Source organism: Monomorium pharaonis, chromosome 5 (assembly GCF_013373865.1).
Source record: "Monomorium pharaonis isolate MP-MQ-018 chromosome 5, ASM1337386v2, whole genome shotgun sequence".
Taxonomy (NCBI): domain Eukaryota; kingdom Metazoa; phylum Arthropoda; class Insecta; order Hymenoptera; family Formicidae; genus Monomorium; species Monomorium pharaonis.
This window is the reverse complement of record NC_050471.1, coordinates 14,265,450-14,284,551: the sequence shown is the minus strand read 5'-3', so window position 1 is coordinate 14,284,551 and position 19,102 is coordinate 14,265,450. Positions and strand designations below refer to the sequence as shown.

Genomic DNA, 19,102 nt, shown 5'->3' with positions numbered 1-19,102 from the left:
ATTCCATTGAAATGGGTCAATTGAAAGAGATTTTCAATAAAATATTTCCATCAGGGAACGGGAACAATCAGAGCCTACAAGCAAGCGAGCGTCGGTCGAGCACCATCATTTTCGTTAAAGGCGAGTTGATGGAATATATTGGCGAATTGATCAACCAGATAGAGGCAAACCCAATGGCACACAATAAGATTTTATACAGTCTACTCTGTAGCCTATGTATATATATATATATATATACAGGGTGTTTGGTAAAGATTTATGCAATTTTTATAAGCAGGTAGAGCGCATTAAGCTGAACATAAAATCCTCATCGTTTTTCCATTTTCACAATAGTTAACGAGTTATAGACTTGTAAAATTTTCTGTATTAGCCCGGCCTACCGGCAAATGCAAGCACGCCGAGCGCCCGACCGCGGCGGCCGCCCCTCCCTAGCGCTTGAACCTTGAGATTGCTAGGCGCGCGGAGGGAGTTGTTACAACAAGCGGCAATGGCTACGCATAATGTGTACGTGTACATACATGTGTACAAAAAAATATCAGTTCTAATGCTTAAAGAAGCAATTACTAAATTTATTTTTTTTTAATAAATAATGATTATTTTTAATAAAAAATTTTTTTTGGTGATAGTCTTAAATGTCGTAAATTGTCATAAATTTTAAAAGAAGCTATTATCATGTGCTCAAAAACAAATTTATCCTTCTTTAAACAACATTAGAAAATTTTATCGATTAAAATGGAAATAACAACCAAATAAAATGTTTCAACTTTATATTCTTAATTTGTTTCAACTTTATATTCTTAATTAAAAATTAAATAACGAGGATATTTATATTTTTAATAAAATTAATCCTTGTGATAGACTTATAATACACGGAAAAAACTTTGTGGTAAAAATTACTATGGTAAGTAGTAAACGCGTGCTAAGGAGGAATTATGAAAATTTTTATTATGTTCTTCATCAAATTACGATAATATTTACACTACTTATATGATATAATTCTCTGAAATTTCTTCTTACAGTTCGTGGTTACTATCATAAATAATAAATCATACATAATTTTACTATAAAATTTTCTCCGTGTAGATTTACAAATATATGAATTTATTAAATGTTTGAAAACTTATAAACAATATTTATTTAATTCAAGAAAATTTTAGTATGTAATGTGTGTGTATTTGGTGTGTGTGTGTGTGTGTGTGTGTGTGTGTGTGTGTGTGTGTGATACATACACGAAAATGTTAAACATTATTTGTTTTGTGTAAAGTGAGGTGTTTATTATCAATATAATATTCTTTTCAACCATTAAAAATAAGATAATTATTAAAAAAGAATAAAATTAAAAATGAATAATTGATTTTCTTAAAACTAGAATCATATTTTTCTACGTGTGCGTGTATTGTATAGTAATCAGCATGAATAATAATAGTGATATAAAATCGCGAACTAAGGAATGATTATTCATTTTCCTGTCACAAAGTGATTATTCTTTTCTCGCGTATGTACGTACATACACCACACACACACACGCACACGCACACACACACCAAATACACACACATTACATACTAAATTTTCTTGAATTAAATAAATATTGTTTATAAGTTTTCAAACATTTAATAAATTCATATATTCGTAAATCTACACGGAGAAAATTTTATAGTAAAATTATGTATGAATTATTATTTATGATAGTAACCACGAACTGTAAGAAGAAATTTCAGAGAATTATATCATATAAGTAATGTAAATATTATCGTAATTTGATGAAAAACGTAATAAAAATTTTCATAATTTCTCCTTGTCACGCGTTTATTACTTACCAGAGTAATTTTTACCATAAAGTTTTTTCCGTGTATTATAAGTCTATCACAAGAATTAATTTTATTAAAAATATAAATATCCTCGTTATTTAATTTTTAATTAAGAATATAAAGTTGAAACAAATTAAGAATATAAAGTTGAAACATTTTATTTGGTTGTTATTTCCATTTTAATCGATAAAATTTTTTAATGTTGTTTAAAGAAGTATAAATTTTTTTTGAGTACATGATAATAGCTTCTTTTAAAATTTATAATGACAGTTTACGACGTTTAAGACTATCATCAAAAAAATATTTTTTATTAAAAATAATCATTATTTATTAAAAAAAATAAATTTAATAATTGCTTCTTTAAGCATTAGAACTGATATTTTTTTGTACACATGTATGTACACGTACACACATACTTTTTGTCGTTAGAAAATTTTATTTTTATTAAAAAAAATAAGGAACTATCATAACTCAAAGGGAGAATCCAGCTTTATGCGTCGCTTGTGTGTAGTCATTGTCGCTTGTTGTAACAACTTCCCCCGCGCGCCTAGCAATCTCAAGGTTCAAGCGCTAGGGAGGGGCGGCCGCCGCGGTCGGGCGCTCGGCGTGCTTGCATTTGCCGGTAGGCCGGGCTAATACAGAAAATTTTACAAGTCTATAACTCGTTAACTGTTGTGAAAATGGAAAAACGATGAGGATTTTATGTTCAGCTTAATGCGCTCTACCTGCTTATAAAAATTGCATAAATCTTTACCAAACACCCTGTATATATATATATATATATATAATGATGATAATAATAATAATAATAATAATAATAATAATAATAATAATAATAATAATAATAATAATAATAATAATAATAATAATAATAATAATAATAATAATAATAATAATAATACGAGATAAAAAGTGAAAGGATAGTATGGCGATGAGTAGACAAATGTAAGAGAGACTGACTAAATTTTTATTTTTTAATTTATTTTTTATTTTTAAATAATACGAGATAAAAAGTGAAAGGATAGTATGGTGATGAGTAGACAAATGTAAGAGAGACTGACTAAATTTTTATTTTTTTATTTTTTATTTTTTAAATAATATATATTCTTAATTAATTATTACATATAAAATAAAAAAAATAGTTAATGCAAAAGTATAAATATAAAAATATAAATGTATGTTGTTTAAAAAAACTATTCCTAAATTTTTAAATCGCTGATTAGAGGCTCCAGACTCATCGGTGCAATTTCATCGCGACTCCAATCTTCTAAATCCTCGTCAACCAGCGGCTCCATATTAAACAATTTGCGCAAATCAAATACGTCGGCCATGCCAAATTCTCCATAAGAATGGTTTATTAGATCATCATTATGATCCTGATTGATCTTTCTAAAGTATTGCGTCCAGATTTTCTTTTCGATATTGATAAAGCCGGGGATGTGTATATCAGCGTAGGGAAACCACGGCTGTAAAAAATTTATAATTGTAATTATAATTATATATATATATATATATATATATATATATATATATATATAATGACATTAAATTGAATAATCTACAACTTACCTGTGGTCCTACGGAATCGCGCACCGAAATTAAATTACTCAATGGTATATACATTTGATTTTGTTGTGGGAGTAGTGGTACCGTAATACTATTGGCAAATGTGACATCTGTAATTGGTGTCTCGTCTACGTATACAAACTGTAAAGTATTTAAAAATTATTATTAAATCTATACACTTTACCCCACATAAAACTTGCACTGTCACTTATACTTACACCTTTTACTGGATATATAATCTGTACAGTACGCATCTCGCAATATATTTTAATAATTAAATTTCACTTTCAGAAAAACTCCGACGACTGAGCTGCGATCTCAAACGCTTGATCTTTTTGGTCTAAGAGTTGCTCTAAGGGTCTCGCCATATATATATATCCATGCTACTTGTTTACAACTAATAAGCCTATGGGCTTCGACATATGAAAACGTGTTCAATTGTATCGAAAAATTTTTTATTTTGGGGTAATATCAAATTCGGATATTATGCAGCTGTAGGTTTTTCCGTCGAGCACGTCGGCAAAAGTATCCGAATGCAATAAAATTTAATATCGACGTGACGATAAAGTTTCGAGTCGAAGAAAATCTGTGTACACTACCGGATAATGATTCAACCCATTCCATCCCAGCAAAATTTATATAGGACAAGTCCTAGATAAACTTGCTAGGGAATGGGCCGAATCATTGTCCGGCAGTGTACATACATATCTTCGAATAAAATGACTACGTATTAAATGTTTTTGGGAACCGGAAATATCAATATTCGCAGTAATAAAAAAAAGATAAGATTTACAAAAAAAATATATATATATATAAGATATGAAGAAACTCCTTCCCTTATCTGACACCTGCGAGGCGGCGAATCCAAAGAATCTTCGAAAACATACCCTTCCCCCTCTCCTTCCCCCTAGTGACGTCATCCCCATTGTCTGGCTTAGAACTCGCCTATTACCACTACTCTCACCGCATCAAGGTTACGGTCTACAAGGAGGGTTTTTTAATTTTTTTTACATTTTTTAAATTTTTGTACGTTTTTTTGTATTTTTTATATTTTATATATTATTTTTATTATTTTAATATAGTTTAAATTTATTGTGATTTGTTTTATTTATCTTCACTTTCAATATCATTTTCATCATGTTCTTCACATTTACTTAAATTCACTAAACTCTTAGCTTCATCGCTTAATTCTCTCATTTTATTCTTCTGATCAATCCGCAATGAACTTATTACAGGGTCAGACGAGATCAACATAAAGTTCATAACGTCTTCGTTATTAGCTTTACGTGAAAATAATCTGCTGTGATATGCTCTTGCTTGTTAAAAAATTTTGTTATGGGTTTTTTCTGAGAAACAACTAATAGGTAAGGCCCGAATTCATAGTCGTTTCTCAAATCTTAAGACTTAAGAATTTCTTAAATCTCAAATTATTTCTTTAAATTGTAATAGCTGATCTTAACTGCTTTATAGTCTATGGTTTAAGATCGAAAAGGAAAGGAGCGCGCGAGAGATGAAAAATAACCTTTAATACTGTAATTAAGTGTAAATGTGAAGTGAAGTGGTAAATGTGAAGATAAAATTAAGCTGAATAATGAATAAAATGGAATCCGAAATTTATGATAAGGTAAAAAAAAACATTTTATTTAAGAACTGATATTTATGTATAAAACGTATTCATTATTAATTATGAAAAATATTATTTAGGTGAACGAATTGCAAAGTAAAACATCAAGATTTTCTAAAAAAGAAATAATGTTACTGATGTCAATAATAGAAGATTATAAAAATATTATAGAAAATAAAGAAACTGATGGGACAACAATGGAGAAAAAAAATAAAGCTTGGAAAGCTATTACCCAACAATATGAAATTAACGCAATGAAAAATGGTATAACTATTCCAAGAACAAATGCTCAACTGAAAAGATGTTGGACTAATTTAAAGTACAGTTAAAAGTAAATAATGTGATAATACTTTTTAGAATTGATGATAACAACTTTAGATTTTTCTCTAAAAAATTAATTGTCAATTGAAGCAAACTATAAATTGAAGCAAAAAAGATATAGTTTATAAAATCTAAGTATCAAGATAATAAAGATCAGACATAATATATAAAAACTTATAATTTTATATTTATAATAAAAAGTTTAGAAACAAACTTTTTTTGACAATTTTAATAAAATAATTTTTTATTGTATAAGTAATTGTTCCGTATCAACGGAATCCTTATTAACGGGGATTGATTACACAGGCACACAAAAAAAAAAGTGGTTGGTCCGGCGGACTAGACTAGTCAATCCTTATGTATTTTGACCCGCTGAATCCGAATCCAAGGTCAGAATTGCAAAGTTAGCTCGCATTTCTTAACCTAAAAAAAAAAATTTTTTTTTAATGTTGGTCCGGCAAACCAGACTAGTTTATTCTTATGTATTTTGACCCGCTGAATCCAAATCCAAGGTTAAAATTGCTGAATTGGCTCATTTTTTCCTAACCTCAAAAAAAAATTTTTTTTTAATGTTGGTCCGGCGGACCAGACTAGTCTATCCTTATGTATTTTGACCCGCTGAATCCAAATCCAAGGTCAGAATTGCTGAATTAGCTCATTTTTTCCTAATCTCAAAAAAAATTTTTTTTAGGTTAGGAAATGCGAGCTAACTTTGCAATTCTGACCTTGGATTCGGATTCAGCAGGTCAAAATACATAAGAATTGATTAGTCTGGCCCACCGGACCAATATTAAAAAAAAAATTTTTTTTGAGGTTAGAAAATGCGAGCTAATTTTGCAATTCTGATCTTAGATTCAGATTCAGCGGATCGAAATACATAAGGATTGACTAGTCTAGTCCGCCGGACCAACCACTTTTTTTTTGTGTGCCTGTGTAATTAAAAAAGAATTTTTTTTGTGGTTTGAAAATGCGAGCTAACTTTGCAATTCTGACCTTAGATTCGGATTCAGCGGGTCGAAATACATAAGGATTGACTAGTCTAGTCCGCCGGACCAACCACTTTTTTTTTTGTGTGCCTGTGTTATCAACGGGGAAATCCTTATTAATGAACCGCGCATGCATCCGGAACGTGACGGCGGTGGATCTCTCGATCGCTTTTGTTTTCGCGAGCGCGTCCGTTGACACCGGAGTTTCGGTCGGCGCCCGAAGGGCAGCCGCATTTGATAACAACATTGCCTTATATGGGCATTTTTTGGGCAACGAAAACTTTCTTGTATTGGTGGTGGCGACAGCGAACCAATCACGACTGACATCCCAAAGACCGTTGTCATCTCCTCGGGCGATAGCGGGCACTTTTCGCGCCCTGCCGCCAGAATCTGCCGAGTCGGTACCGCGAACGGATCGCTGTCGCCACTATTTTCCGTCCGTCTCGCGCCTTTTTCTCTCCCCGCGCTACGCCGCGCAATCTCAGCGCCCGCGATTTATCCGGCGCTCGCCTCCTGCGCGTTCCGCGTCTAACGGGCACCGCGACGCGCTCGTTAGTTTAATTGAGTGTAATCCTGCAACTGGTTATATATATATATATATATATATATATATATATGTGTTTTTTTTTGTGAAACTCTTTATTATTAAAGTAAAGTGTAAGTGAAAATTCAGCCTGAGTCATTTTCCCGCCATTCCGCCAACCTCGCTACAGCGAATCCCACGGTCGCGAACAGTAATAGATCTTTTGCTAAATAAATATTTACTCAATTTATATTCATCATGTTTCTTATAAGATAAATATTAACAGTAATAATTTGATACGTGGACTTTAACATGTTTAGTAAAGTTGTATTAACATAACATAAATTGATATTCAAAGTACAATATTTTATCTGTGCTATGTTTTTAACTATAATTTTAATTTGAAGTATAATTACATTTTATTAAATTAAAAAGATGCAAATTTCTCTATAATTTTTTTATTATTGCTTTAGTTTTACTATTTTTGATTAAATTATAATTCTGTAGTTAGATTTGTTTTATTTATGTTTATATAGAGTGAGTTCCAGATGCGTACAGTGTAAAACGGACACCACCAATCAAATTCTATAAAATAAATTTATCTTAATTTTAACTGAAGCAGTAATTTGATTAGACGTGTCCATTTTGCGTATCTGAGACACTCCCTTTATATATATATATATATATATATATATACATATATTTATGACTTATGTTAACAAAAAGTGTAATAGGCACAAAGCTAAATAATCGACAGTTATTGAGCTACAATCGGTCGAACATGAAAAACTTCGGCAGATCCCTGGCGAAAAGTTTTATAAAATTCTAAAAAAAACTATAAAAATTTACAAAAGCGTTCCAATTCTAGCATTTTTCTAAGAAAAGAAAAGAATTGGAACATTTGTAAATCTTTGTAGTTTTTTTAGAATTTTATAAAACTTCCCGCCAGGGAGAAACGGCCATTTATCTAAAAAAGTATTAGTTTATTGGAAAAATGTTTGAAACAAAAGTAACGTTATTTAAAAATGTCCATTAGTTGGTGATACTGGTGTCAGGATTTTCCATATAATTAGAGTTAGGTTAGGTTAGGTTAGGTTAGGTTAGGTTCTTTCAATATGTTCAATGAAAATATTTTTATTTATAGATGTAGGAAAGCTGATTCAGCCAATAAACAATATCAGTTACAGACTGGTGGTGGTCCACCAGCTAAAATAAACGAAGATGAAGACCTAAATGAAACTGTTCGTTCCATTGTTCCTACAATAGATTTTACTCTAGATCTAGAAAACCCATGGGACAGCACAGCTGAATTTGAAAGTAATAAACATTTTTTATTTTAGTTTTATATAATAAGAAATTTATAAATGTATACACATACTTAAATCCATGTATTTTTATAAAATTTAAAAGGTATAGCATGCAGTGAAGACGAAATATTTGTTAATGATTCATGTGAAGTAGAAAGTATGGAAATGAATGAAGATTATGGACAATATGAATATTGCGAAGACTTTGGCAAAAACGATGATCAAGTTCCATGTTCCAGTATAAGCACTAAAAGTGCAAACAATTATGTTCAGCCCAATAAACATCTTTCTATAAGTAGTGTTGAAAATGCTGCAAGGAAGATATCAACAGATACAAATTTTACGAAAAAACCATTAAGTCAATTCAACATAAGTGCTGTATCAGGTAATTTTGTAAACATATATATATAATATATGAATATATAATATATATAATATATGAATACATCCATGAATTTAAATTAAGATGGATTTAGTTATAATATGTCAATCCATAACAATTAATGTATTCATTACATATAATTAACTATCAAGCATGACTCTGGGTTACATTAATCCATATCAAATATTTAAATGTGTTCTATTTTACAAGATTATTTTTTGTTTTTTCTGAAATATCTCAAGTAGAAATCTGGTGCAATTTGTGCCAATATATTCTTTTTCCTTACTGTCTAGCGTACTGATTAAAAAAAATACTTCAAAATTAATAGCTTTATTAGATTCCAAGATATAAACAAAAAAAGACTTTAGGTTACTTAATTTAACTCATGAGTGGTAAAGTAAGGTGGCCAAAAATGAGTGGTATCTGGGGCTCGATTCTTAAATTCATTCGCAAGAAAACGTATGCGCAAATACCCGCTCTAACAGAAAAGTTGCAAGTTTATTGGTTAAAAATCATACGATAGCCAATAAATTTCCAACTTTTCTGTAAGAACAGAATTTGTGAATACGTTTCTCTTGCGAATGAATTCAAGAATCGAGCCCCTGAGAGTTAACGTTATAAATCTATAATTGCTATCATTTTTGCAAATATTTTTAAATTTAAAATTCTACTTTTAATATTTATTGCGAAATGTATACAAAAAAGATTATATAAAATAAAAAATATTAATATAAATTTTAAATTTAACTTATTATTTATATATTTATGGATTATTCATAACTTTAGAATTCATTAATTGTTTAATGTATTAATAATCTATTTTATTACTAGAAAAAGAAAATGTGAAATTATAAATAAAAGAAGCAAAATCCGATCTGGCGTTGAAATAGAGTAATATCTTCCTCTATTACAGAAATTAGATTACAGAAATTAGAAGAGGCAATACAACAACAAGCTGAATTACATCAGAAAAAACTTCATGCCATAACTGTGGAAAAAGAGTATTGGGAAGAAATGAAAAATACTGTCGCACTAAAAAAAAGTGTTTATGTGTTAGAAATCAAAGCAATGAAAGCGCAATTAAAATATTGGGAAGAAAAACAAAATTAGGTATTAATAGTTCTAATTGTCAGTCTTCATGTACAAATTTTACATTTTAAAACTTATAATGAAATCATAACTTTACTGACATTGCTTTGTTTATTAGTATTTTATGTAACTTAAGTTTTGCAATTTAAAACATTTTTAATTCTATAGTTATTGTACCTTGTGAAAATATTCTGTGATGTAGAAGTTAAGGTTTATGTTCATAACAATTAATATTTTCTAATATAGCTTTGTTGTACCCCTCGTTGTGAGTACGATTTTGGGATCGCTGCCAGAGATCTCGCGAGGAAGGTATTTCGTCACATACACCGTTATTTGTCTTGAACACTTTTATTCTTGTATTCAGTTACAATGGGTAGATCGCGACCCCGCAAGGCAGAGTGTCGCGTCTATTAGCTCGTTGTCCACGACCCCGCAAGGCAGAGCGTCGTGGTTGTATGTTTACAATAAGTTATCTCGGCGATACACGACCCCGCAAAGCAGAGTGTCGTGTGTAGTCTTAGTTTGTCTACTTCGGATTGACCCGATCCTCACCTTCTTTCGCCGGTTTATATATCCGATAATTCGGTAGTTGGATCGAAAGAAGGGGAGGATTGCGTGAGGGCGTAAATCGGTCAGTATTCCAAATTATTGCTTAGACAGCAAGTGCTGTCTAAGGAGCATTGCGCTAATTGTCGAGCGGATTGCGCGAAACCTCGCGCGATGCGCTCGATGCTGACTGCAGCTGACCGACTTACGTCATCGTGTTACTGACACCTTATCGTTATGAGTGTGTCACTCATAACAGCTTTCACAATTATAAATGTTTATATTACAGCCAAGTATAAGTGATATAAAGAGTATAAGGGATATAAAGAGCTGAATATGTTGTTTTTATTATAAGAAACTTTTATTTTTGACAAAATTTAAATGTATATGATTTAATTTTTTTAATTAGTAAATTAATATTACTAAGTTCTTTCAAAATTTGAAAATAAGTAATTTTTTTATAAAGGATCATTTTTTTAATTAAAAAAATAAAATAAAAAAGATAAAGAAGGTAACAAATCTAGTTGAATGCTTTATATTGATATAGTTGTAATACAGTTACACAATTTTATAATTGTTATTTGGTAATAAGATGTATTACTAAAGTTTAAGTATTAAAGTTTGTAATACGGATATTTTTTTCAAATTTATAATGATATATTACATAATAAGAAAAAAATGATTGTGATAAAATACACATAGCAAGAAGATATAAAATGATTAAAATTGTTACATTGTCTAAAACTTTATGTATGTTAATTTGTACTTAATTATTTAAGGATCAAAGGAGAAGAGAACACTTCTATTATTATAAAATTAAGAAAATATAAAATGTTTTTACTTAAAAATAATTATCTTTTTAATAATACAAAAAATTACAAAATAAATAACGTGTTTTTTTTAAACTTCAATAATTTATAAGTTTCTTAAAAATTTTCTTTATAATTAAAAATAAACTGTAGAAATCAGTGTCTAAAATTTATTTTTATTAAAATAATATTACAATAATTGTAAACTTACAAAAGAAAAATTAATTTGTAAAATGTCTTGTAATAAATTCTAAACGATAATCTGGTCCATTTATATCACAAGGAGGATCAGCATCGAGATACTCAGCATTTTCTGATTCTATTTCCTCAAAATTATCATTTCGATAATTTAAGTGAATATGCAAATTCCAAAGTACTGCGGTAGCTCACAAATGATGGCAATGGCATTATCTAATTTATTCAAAAGCCCTCTTTTCAAACACGAAAATTTTCTTTTCCATCTACCAAATGTTTTTTCAATAATATTTCCTGTCTTTATATGGCTTTCGTTATAATCGCGTTTAAATTGATTTACTGGATGTAATACTGGCGTAAGTAAATACGATTTACAACCGTATCCATTACCACCTAATAGTAAACCTAAAAAATGAATTCTTTACACCATATTTAACCAAAATTCCTTTTCATTACAAAGTAAAATATAACTATTATTGTACCTTTTATTAGATTTTGCTCAAAGTATAATTTTAAAGCACTACGATCAAAACAGGTATTGTCATGAGTGCTACCTGGGTGTCGCACATCTATAAACAAAAACTCTCCTCTTGGACCTACAGTAGCCTATATACGAAATGTTTATATAAGTTTTATTAATTAATTACTTTATAAAAATATTAAATTAATTATCTATATACTTACCAATATATTTAAAGCAAAAAAACCTTTTCTACAGCGAAATATTTCTTCAATTTGTTTAGCAGGACAAGCAATCTTTATCAGTGTACCATCTATGCATCCAGCTACGTTAGGGAATCTAGCAATCTGATAAAATTTGCGAATATTTTTTTGCTGATCGTCAACAGTTGTCGGAAATTTTACATAATTATGTAATCTTTCAGCAAGTATTATTGATACTCTTTGGATACATCTGCAAACAGTGGATTGCGAAAAATCTTTTAGATCACCTGTAACAGTCTAAAAATCGTTTGTTAGTAGTAAAAAGTTGATAATTTTATGCATTATTGCAATACTAACTTGGTAATTTCCAGTCGCATAAAAACGAAGGGCCATTATAAGTTGGAAAATTGGAGATACTGGCAAGCCTCTGTTATCAGCCTTTTTAACCGTTCTTCTACTAATGGTAATATAAAATGCATTATTTGATCGTTAACTTGTAAACTTGTAACGCTTAGTGAAAGCTTCTTCAACATAATATTCAAAGGGGTTTGATTGATCTCTTATGTAACGCTTTTGTAATCTAACAGGATAATGTTCTCTAATATTCATAAAATCCAAAAATTCATCTAGATCATTTGCCATGGTAATCTAATAATATAAAATAACAATGTAATAATAATAAGCAATAATTAAGTTAAATTTTATTTTAAAGTATTATATAAAATTCAATATTATGTTAAACAGAGATAATATATAATTATTACTTCAAAAAGATGCAATGTATACAGAGTGTTATAAACCTTCGCATAATATTCATACCATCATGTAGCCTACGAAAATCAAAGACAAAAAGCTCTTTAATATTTTACGATTGCATGTATATAACTCTTATAATTATTGTCGGAAGATAGTGAAATACGGCCAATGAATGGGTATAACAAAAGCGTGAACGTGGGGAACAAGACGATTGTTGCTGCGAGGAAAGATATTCGTGCCGTCGCCCCGTGCATTCATTGGCCATATTTCACTATTTTCCGACAATATAATTGTAAGAGCTATATGCATGGATTCGAAAAATGTTAGAGAGTTCGATTTTTGTGGGCTACATGATGGTATAAATATCACGCAGAGGTTTATTAACACCCTGTATTATATATAAAAGATAATACACACACACACACACAGTAAATTATTATTTAATATAATTACATATAAATGTTAATTTTATCTACATAATACGTACTAGTTTAATTACAAATATAACATTCGATAAACAAAACAGATGTATTTTTTTACACAACTGCAGTTTTTTGTCGTAAAATATAAAATTAAAACCTATTTTCTTATAGTTTTTTGTATTTCGTTGTATGTTATGATATATTAAAAAAATTATAATGATACGGTTTTTATTTGTCACTCTTTTAAAGTAATTATTTTTTGTCTTTATATTTACCACACTTTAGTATTTATACCACAGTTTAAATTTACGAATTAAAGGTTATTTTTCAACTCTCGCGCGCTCTCTTCCTATTCGTTCTTAAACCATAGACTATAAAGCAATTAAGATCAGCTATTACAATTTAAAGAAATAATTTAAGATTTAAGAAATTCTTAAGTCTTAAGATTTGAGAAACGACTATGAATTCGGGCCTAAACCAAACACTTCAATTAGTTTAGTGACTTTAGTGAATTTAAGTAATTGTGAAGAACATGATGAAAATGATATTGAAAGTGAAAATAAATAAAACAAATCACAATAATTTTAAACTATATTAAAATAATAAAAATATATATAAAATATAAAAAATACAAAAAAACGTACAAAAATTTTAAAAATGTAAAAAAATTAAAAAACCCTCTTTGTAGACTGTAACCTTGACGCGGTGAGAAGGCTTAATTATTGTTTGAATAAATTGATTTATTTTTGCAGTTAACTAATAACAGTCTAGTGCACATCCAAAAAATTTTTTTTGCTCATACAGACAGATTTCTTGATATCCCAACAAAAATAACCATTTTGATAGCACTTTTGTTAGTCATGGTAGATTTGCTATATCGAATTTTTAATTTTTGGCAGTGAATTCAGATTTAGCGACCAAAAAACTCATAGGATACCAAATTTCATCGAATTCGATTGAAAATTGACGTAAGTACAGATTTTTGTCCCTTAACGTCTCGTTTTTTCCCACTGTGCGTCGGCCCCCTTATAAGGTTTGTTTTTTATTCCTGCACTGCTGCACTAGTGCAATAAGTTAGAATGAGAAAAAATATATTTGTCTTATTCTAATTTATTGCATCAGTGCAGCAGTGCAGGAATAAAAAACAGACCTATAGATACCACCAAGGTTGACGACGACGACGATGACGTATCTTACATAAAATTTTGACATTTCGGACTTTGCGTTGCAATATACTCCACTTATAGGGCACATAGAGGAAGAATAAAAACAGTTTTCTGATACAAATCGACCCCAAGCTTTCGATTGAGCTTAGTTAGAACTCAATCGGTTTAGCCGTTTCTGAGATCCGATAATCTCGGGTGCTCGCAAGTCGCGTACTCGCGTAAATAGCACGGTCGGGCTCGCGTTGCGCGTTCACTTGGCGCGAGCCACTACTGTGTCTCTTAATATTATTATAATATTACTGTAATATTAAAAAGAATTGTAATATTACTATGATATTGAAATATTGTAATACCTGTAATATTACGGGCTATGTGAGAGCAGTCTGAAAAAATTTTTTTAATTTTTGGATGAAGTTTAATTCATAAGCTGTTATTAATACATGTACTTTAATTCTGGAAGAGCATTTCTAAATCTGTAAAAGAAATACATACATTTTGTTAATGATGTGCACGAATGACATTATCAACTTCGATTAAGTTTGACGAACAATGTAGCATTTCCTTAAGATGCTAATCACTGATCTGAATATCTGGATAGCTGACAGTGCCATATCCGCTATTTTAGTCGGCTATGTGCTGTTATGCGTAAACCACTATATTGTACATTATAATATGAATTTAACTTTATTATGCACGCACGCACGCACGCACGCACGCACGCACGCACGCACGCACACTAGCACATCACATGTACACAAAGTTTATGCATACAATAGCACCAATCCAAGTAGGCTAGTAAAATGGCGGATTTTTAATTGACTTCGGCGAAAGTGGCGCGTCAGCTATCCCCTTCAGTGATACTTCACACGTAAACAAATCGAAAAAAGGAATAGTGTTTTACTTCCAATTTCTTTGAAGTTTTATATCCCAAGGTTTTCGATATCGCTGATTCCAAAAATAAAATGGAAATTTAAACATTCTTGAAAGTTTTTTTAATATAACAGTTTCAATTCCGAGAAAATTATACGTGACGTAAAATCCATTGTAAGAATATCCATTCGCGATTAACACTTGGTGCACTTCTTTTGTCAGCCTGCTGTATCCGTTTATTACTGTGCGCATCTGGGACGCTCCCGAGCGATAGGCCCTGCTTAGGGCGAGGGGAGCTCTGATTGCGGGGAGAAGAGCACTTATGCGAGCTCGGTTTATTTCGTAAGACTCGATTATGTTCGACTAAAATGTTGTAAAACGAGAGGTGGAGGGGAGGATCACCGAGAGAGAGGAACAAGGAATAGAGAAAAAAGAGAAGAGCTCTGTACATCCTGAGAGCCAATAGCCAAGAAGAGAAAGCCCTTATGACAGATTACACCCCTTTTATGACAAAAAGGATGATGCGAAAGGAAGTTCAGATGCTGGGACTAATTGACAGAGGGTGCGTTCGGGGAGCTCACTATTAGCGCTACTACCGCTGTTCGCGGAGACGCTGGATAGCGCTATCAAAATTACGATGACGTCACTGTCCGTAGTGTTTGACGTCATAAGCGCGCGCTATCCATGCTACTGCTTCCGAGGTAGTGCATGGATAGCGTTTAGCTCAATCCCCACCATTGTCTATTTTAAACACATGTCATCTCTCTTTTAAGGTTAGAGAAAATTTATGCGTGATCTTGAAAGTAGAAAGTAAGAAATTGTTTATATGTCTTAATGAAAATATTTAATTGAAAATCTCTCTTAATTGATCTATTTCATCGAAATTTATTAAATTTATTAAAATATATTAAAATTTCTTAATACTTATTCAAATTTATTATAACTTCTAAAATTCTTAAAATTTATTTTATTGTTATTTATTAAACAAATTAATTTTATGAATTTTAATGTATTAAAGATTTTTAATAAACCTTAATGAATTTTAACGCATTTTAATGAATCTCAATGAATATAATAATGAAAAACAATCAAATAAGAAATATTTTCAGTGAAATATTTCACTAATATATTTATATCAGGGTGGTCAAGACTGAATCTTTGTGTCTAATATTTTTTTATTTATATATGTATATAATAATATAATATACTATTCTAATTCATTAGACTGCGCATTGTACTGTTTGTCTTGAAATGCAAGTTTTTTTCTGTATAGATTATATAGATTTATAGATCACGAATATGTAAACAACTTAAGTATCATTATCAATTAAATTGATTATTAATGTAATCAAATTATTTTAAAATTTATATTGAAATAATACATTTTAAGAGCGACAGTGTATGACATAATAGTGCATTGGGTAAAGTACATAAATTTACATTGAAAAATAATATTAGGCACGAAGTCTCAAATATGATATTATTTAAAATAAATACAAATTTATTAATTAATTTAATTTTAATTTGTAGAAAAATGGAACAAAATAAAAGATTATTGTTGGCAGTGGCACTTATAGTGCGAGAATTAGAGTCTTCATCATCTGAAAGTGACGAAGAATTAGAAATGATAAGAAGGAACGTAAATCCAAGAAGACGTGTTCCAAGAATTGAAAATTATGTGGAAAGAGTTATACCGGCGTTAACAAAAGAAGAATTAAAGCCCACTTCAGGTATGATTTATTAATGATCTCTTTTTTTATAGAAAGAAAATTAAATTAATAATTTTTCTTTTTAATAAAAAAATTTTTTACATTTTTGGGACCTGATTCTCAAATTTGCATTGAAAACAATTTTGCATATAAAAGTGATGCTGTGTTCACTGAGTGGTACATAATTTAAGGTGTAAAAAATTATATATCAGTCAACAAACGTGTAATGTTACATTTACATGCTACAATTTTTTATATGAATTTCTTATTACAAGTTTGAAATTTAAGCCCTGGCTTTATTTCTTTGCCATAGAAATGCATATTGTTTTAAAAATATTCTAGATAAATTTCAAAATAGAGTAAATATTAACCATGATGACTGTATGTGTATATGCGTGGATGTGTAAGTGAACGAGTGTGTGTATGTGTGTGTGTGTGTGTGTGTGTGTGTGTGTGTGTGAGTGAGTGTGAGTATGTGCGTACGTGCGTATATGTAGGAACTTATCACTGAGTTACACATTGATATATATATATAATGTGTACTTCTATTTTGGTAGACATGATGCAGAATGTAACTAGTGTGTGTGTTTAGGATGTTTCCTGAAACCTGCGATTACATTTTATCGTGTATTGAACATAAATTACAAAGGACAACGTATGGAACACCTATGATTCCTCCACGAACACTATTTTTGTTGGCATTATGGAGATTAGCTACTCCAGATTCTTTTAGGTAAGTACTAATCTTTTGTAAAATTTTTTCAATAATTTTGTTTAATAAAAGAAGTAATTTGTTTAGAAGAAAAAGTCTAATTTGTCAATCTTTTATTTATATGTTGCATAAGTTTGCTTTATTTGTGTATATATTGCTTACAAAGGTACTTTTTGTGATAAATGTAATCATTATAAAATTTTCAATTAAGTTATTTTTTCTATGTTTTATTTCTCTATGCTCAGGTCGATTTGTGAACGATTTAACATTGGCAGAAGCACTGCACTGTACATAACGAGACGAGTTGTAAAAGCGCTCGTTGAGCTCACACCTATTATTATTAAATGGCTTTCAGATGAAAGAGTAAATGAAGTATGGGCAGGATTCGAAAACACAAGTGGTTTTCCCAAAGTCATTGGTGCTATAGATGGCACGCATATTAACATTCCAGCCCCAAGAAAAGATCCTGAGTGTTATATCAATCGGAAAGGACATCACTCTATTCAACTTCAGGTATTTTATTGTTTTATCCCAAATGTTTTTTATTTAATTTTATATAATATATATTTATTGTTTATGTTTTTTTTATTGTTTAGGCTATCTGTGATCACAAGTGCCAATTTACTCATTGTTACGTTGGACATGTTGGATCTGTTCATGATCAACGAGTATTCCGTCAGTCTGAAGTGCAAAGTTACTTGGGAAATGCAACAAAATTTCCCCAAGATAGCCATTTAATTGATGACTCGGCTTATAAACTGCATCAAAATATGATGATACCGTATCGAGATAATGGTCACTTAACACACCGACAAAAAAATTACAATTTTTGTCATGCCTCTACAAGGATTGTCATTGAAAGAGCGTTTGGCTTGTTAAAGGGAAGATTTCGAAGTTTATTAACTATTTTCGCCATGGATCGAGTCGATCTAATTCCTGTGCATATTCTTGCATGTTGCATACTACATAACATTTGTATAATGAGAGGCGATGAAATTGATCTTGAATTAAATATGGAGGAGACAATGGATGTGATAGAAGACAATGCTGAAAATGTACCTGCTTGCGCAGGTAGTGCCAAAAGAGATATGATATCTAAAACCTTACGAATTAGACATGTATAATAGTGTTCGGATTTTATATAAAGCATTTATTTATCTATATATTTCTATACGAAACATTTATTTAGAAAAATATTTAGAATTATGTTTGCAATATCTATTTTATTTGAAATTTAACTATACATTTAACGAATAACTAAAAAGATTAAAGCGTAATTTTTTTTTTAAATCTAAAATTATTTTATTTTAAACTTAATCTTTATTTTAATGTTTTTTTAATATTAATATTTTTTCACATAACCACTTATCATTAAATTAATATAATTATTTGTTGCTAGTTGTTAAAAATATACTGGAGGTTGTATAAAGAAATGTCGAAACTAAGTGATAAATATGTAGAAAATACTTTTATTATAAAAATGTAAAGAATTATATTTATATCAATATATTTTGTATTTTATGTATTACAAGTTAGTATATTAAATGTAATATCACAAGTATTATAAATAAAAATCTTATACATAATATCACACTTGTTCTTAAAAATAATTGTCATTTTAAAATAAAATTGTTTATACATAACA

The 19,102-nt window shown here is 29.9% G+C and overlaps 4 protein-coding genes across 12 annotated transcripts; 2 read left to right on the top strand and 2 right to left on the bottom strand.

Moving 5' to 3' along the window:
- Positions 1-2,817: 2,817 nt before the first annotated feature.
- On the bottom strand, positions 2,818-5,665 carry LOC118645872. Its single transcript, XM_036287711.1, has 2 exons — positions 3,381-5,665; positions 2,818-3,277 (listed from the first exon to the last, which is right to left on the bottom strand). The coding sequence occupies exons 1-2, from the start codon at positions 3,432-3,434 to the stop codon at positions 3,011-3,013; spliced, it is 321 nt and encodes a 106-aa protein (XP_036143604.1). The 5' UTR covers positions 3,435-5,665; the 3' UTR covers positions 2,818-3,010.
- On the top strand, positions 5,199-9,630 carry LOC118645758 (myb/SANT-like DNA-binding domain-containing protein 3). Its single transcript, XM_036287465.1, has 4 exons — positions 5,199-5,320; positions 7,976-8,148; positions 8,242-8,523; positions 9,434-9,630. The coding sequence occupies exons 1-4, from the start codon at positions 5,199-5,201 to the stop codon at positions 9,628-9,630; spliced, it is 774 nt and encodes a 257-aa protein (XP_036143358.1).
- A 1,490-nt stretch (positions 9,631-11,120) lies between these two features.
- LOC105832042 (putative nuclease HARBI1) lies at positions 11,121-14,793 on the bottom strand. 8 transcript variants are annotated; one of them, XM_012672638.3, is made up of 6 exons: positions 14,659-14,764; positions 14,520-14,549; positions 12,180-12,470; positions 11,844-12,119; positions 11,642-11,765; positions 11,121-11,564 (listed from the first exon to the last, which is right to left on the bottom strand). In XM_012672638.3, the coding sequence occupies exons 3-6, from the start codon at positions 12,213-12,215 to the stop codon at positions 11,314-11,316; spliced, it is 687 nt and encodes a 228-aa protein (XP_012528092.1). In that variant the 5' UTR covers positions 12,216-12,470; positions 14,520-14,549; positions 14,659-14,764; the 3' UTR covers positions 11,121-11,313. The 8 variants fall into 8 exon arrangements, with proteins under 8 accessions (XP_012528092.1, XP_036143005.1, XP_012528091.1 ...); XM_036287112.1 differs by having other exon boundaries at positions 12,180-12,279; positions 14,659-14,744; XM_012672637.2 differs by lacking the exon at positions 14,520-14,549 and having other exon boundaries at positions 14,659-14,793.
- Positions 14,794-15,670: 877 nt separating this feature from the next.
- LOC105832043 (putative nuclease HARBI1) lies at positions 15,671-19,038 on the top strand. Of its 2 annotated transcripts, none has more exons than XM_012672642.3 (5): positions 15,671-15,809; positions 16,567-16,766; positions 17,338-17,478; positions 17,703-17,970; positions 18,054-19,038. In XM_012672642.3, the coding sequence occupies exons 3-5, from the start codon at positions 17,339-17,341 to the stop codon at positions 18,579-18,581; spliced, it is 936 nt and encodes a 311-aa protein (XP_012528096.1). In that variant the 5' UTR covers positions 15,671-15,809; positions 16,567-16,766; position 17,338; the 3' UTR covers positions 18,582-19,038. The 2 variants fall into 2 exon arrangements, with proteins under 2 accessions (XP_012528096.1, XP_012528095.1); XM_012672641.3 differs by having other exon boundaries at positions 15,725-15,846.
- The last annotated feature ends 64 nt before the right edge of the window (positions 19,039-19,102 follow it).

Excerpts from the sequence above, each read along its gene's own strand:
- LOC118645872 (XM_036287711.1), bottom strand. The coding sequence starts at position 3,434 with ATGTATATACCATTGAGTAATTTAATTTCGGTGCGCGATTCCGTAGGA. Across the intron at positions 3,278-3,380 it reads GCGATTCCGTAGGACCACAG|CCGTGGTTTCCCTACGCTGA; the intron begins GTAAGTTGTAGA and ends AATTTTTTACAG.
- LOC118645758 (XM_036287465.1), top strand. The coding sequence starts at position 5,199 with ATGGAGAAAAAAAATAAAGCTTGGAAAGCTATTACCCAACAATATGAA. Across the intron at positions 5,321-7,975 it reads AGATGTTGGACTAATTTAAA|ATGTAGGAAAGCTGATTCAG; the intron begins GTACAGTTAAAA and ends TTTTATTTATAG. Across the intron at positions 8,524-9,433 it reads CAACATAAGTGCTGTATCAG|AAATTAGATTACAGAAATTA; the intron begins GTAATTTTGTAA and ends CCTCTATTACAG.
- LOC105832042 (XM_012672633.2), bottom strand. The coding sequence starts at position 14,687 with ATGTCATTCGTGCACATCATTAACAAAAT. Across the intron at positions 12,120-12,179 it reads ATGCGACTGGAAATTACCAA|ACTGTTACAGGTGATCTAAA; the intron begins GTTAGTATTGCA and ends AACGATTTTTAG. Across the intron at positions 11,565-11,641 it reads TGAGCAAAATCTAATAAAAG|GTTTACTATTAGGTGGTAAT; the intron begins GTACAATAATAG and ends TTCATTTTTTAG.
- LOC105832043 (XM_012672642.3), top strand. The coding sequence starts at position 17,339 with ATGTTTCCTGAAACCTGCGATTACATTTTATCGTGTATTGAACATAAA. Across the intron at positions 17,479-17,702 it reads GCTACTCCAGATTCTTTTAG|GTCGATTTGTGAACGATTTA; the intron begins GTAAGTACTAAT and ends CTCTATGCTCAG. Across the intron at positions 17,971-18,053 it reads ATCACTCTATTCAACTTCAG|GCTATCTGTGATCACAAGTG; the intron begins GTATTTTATTGT and ends TTTATTGTTTAG.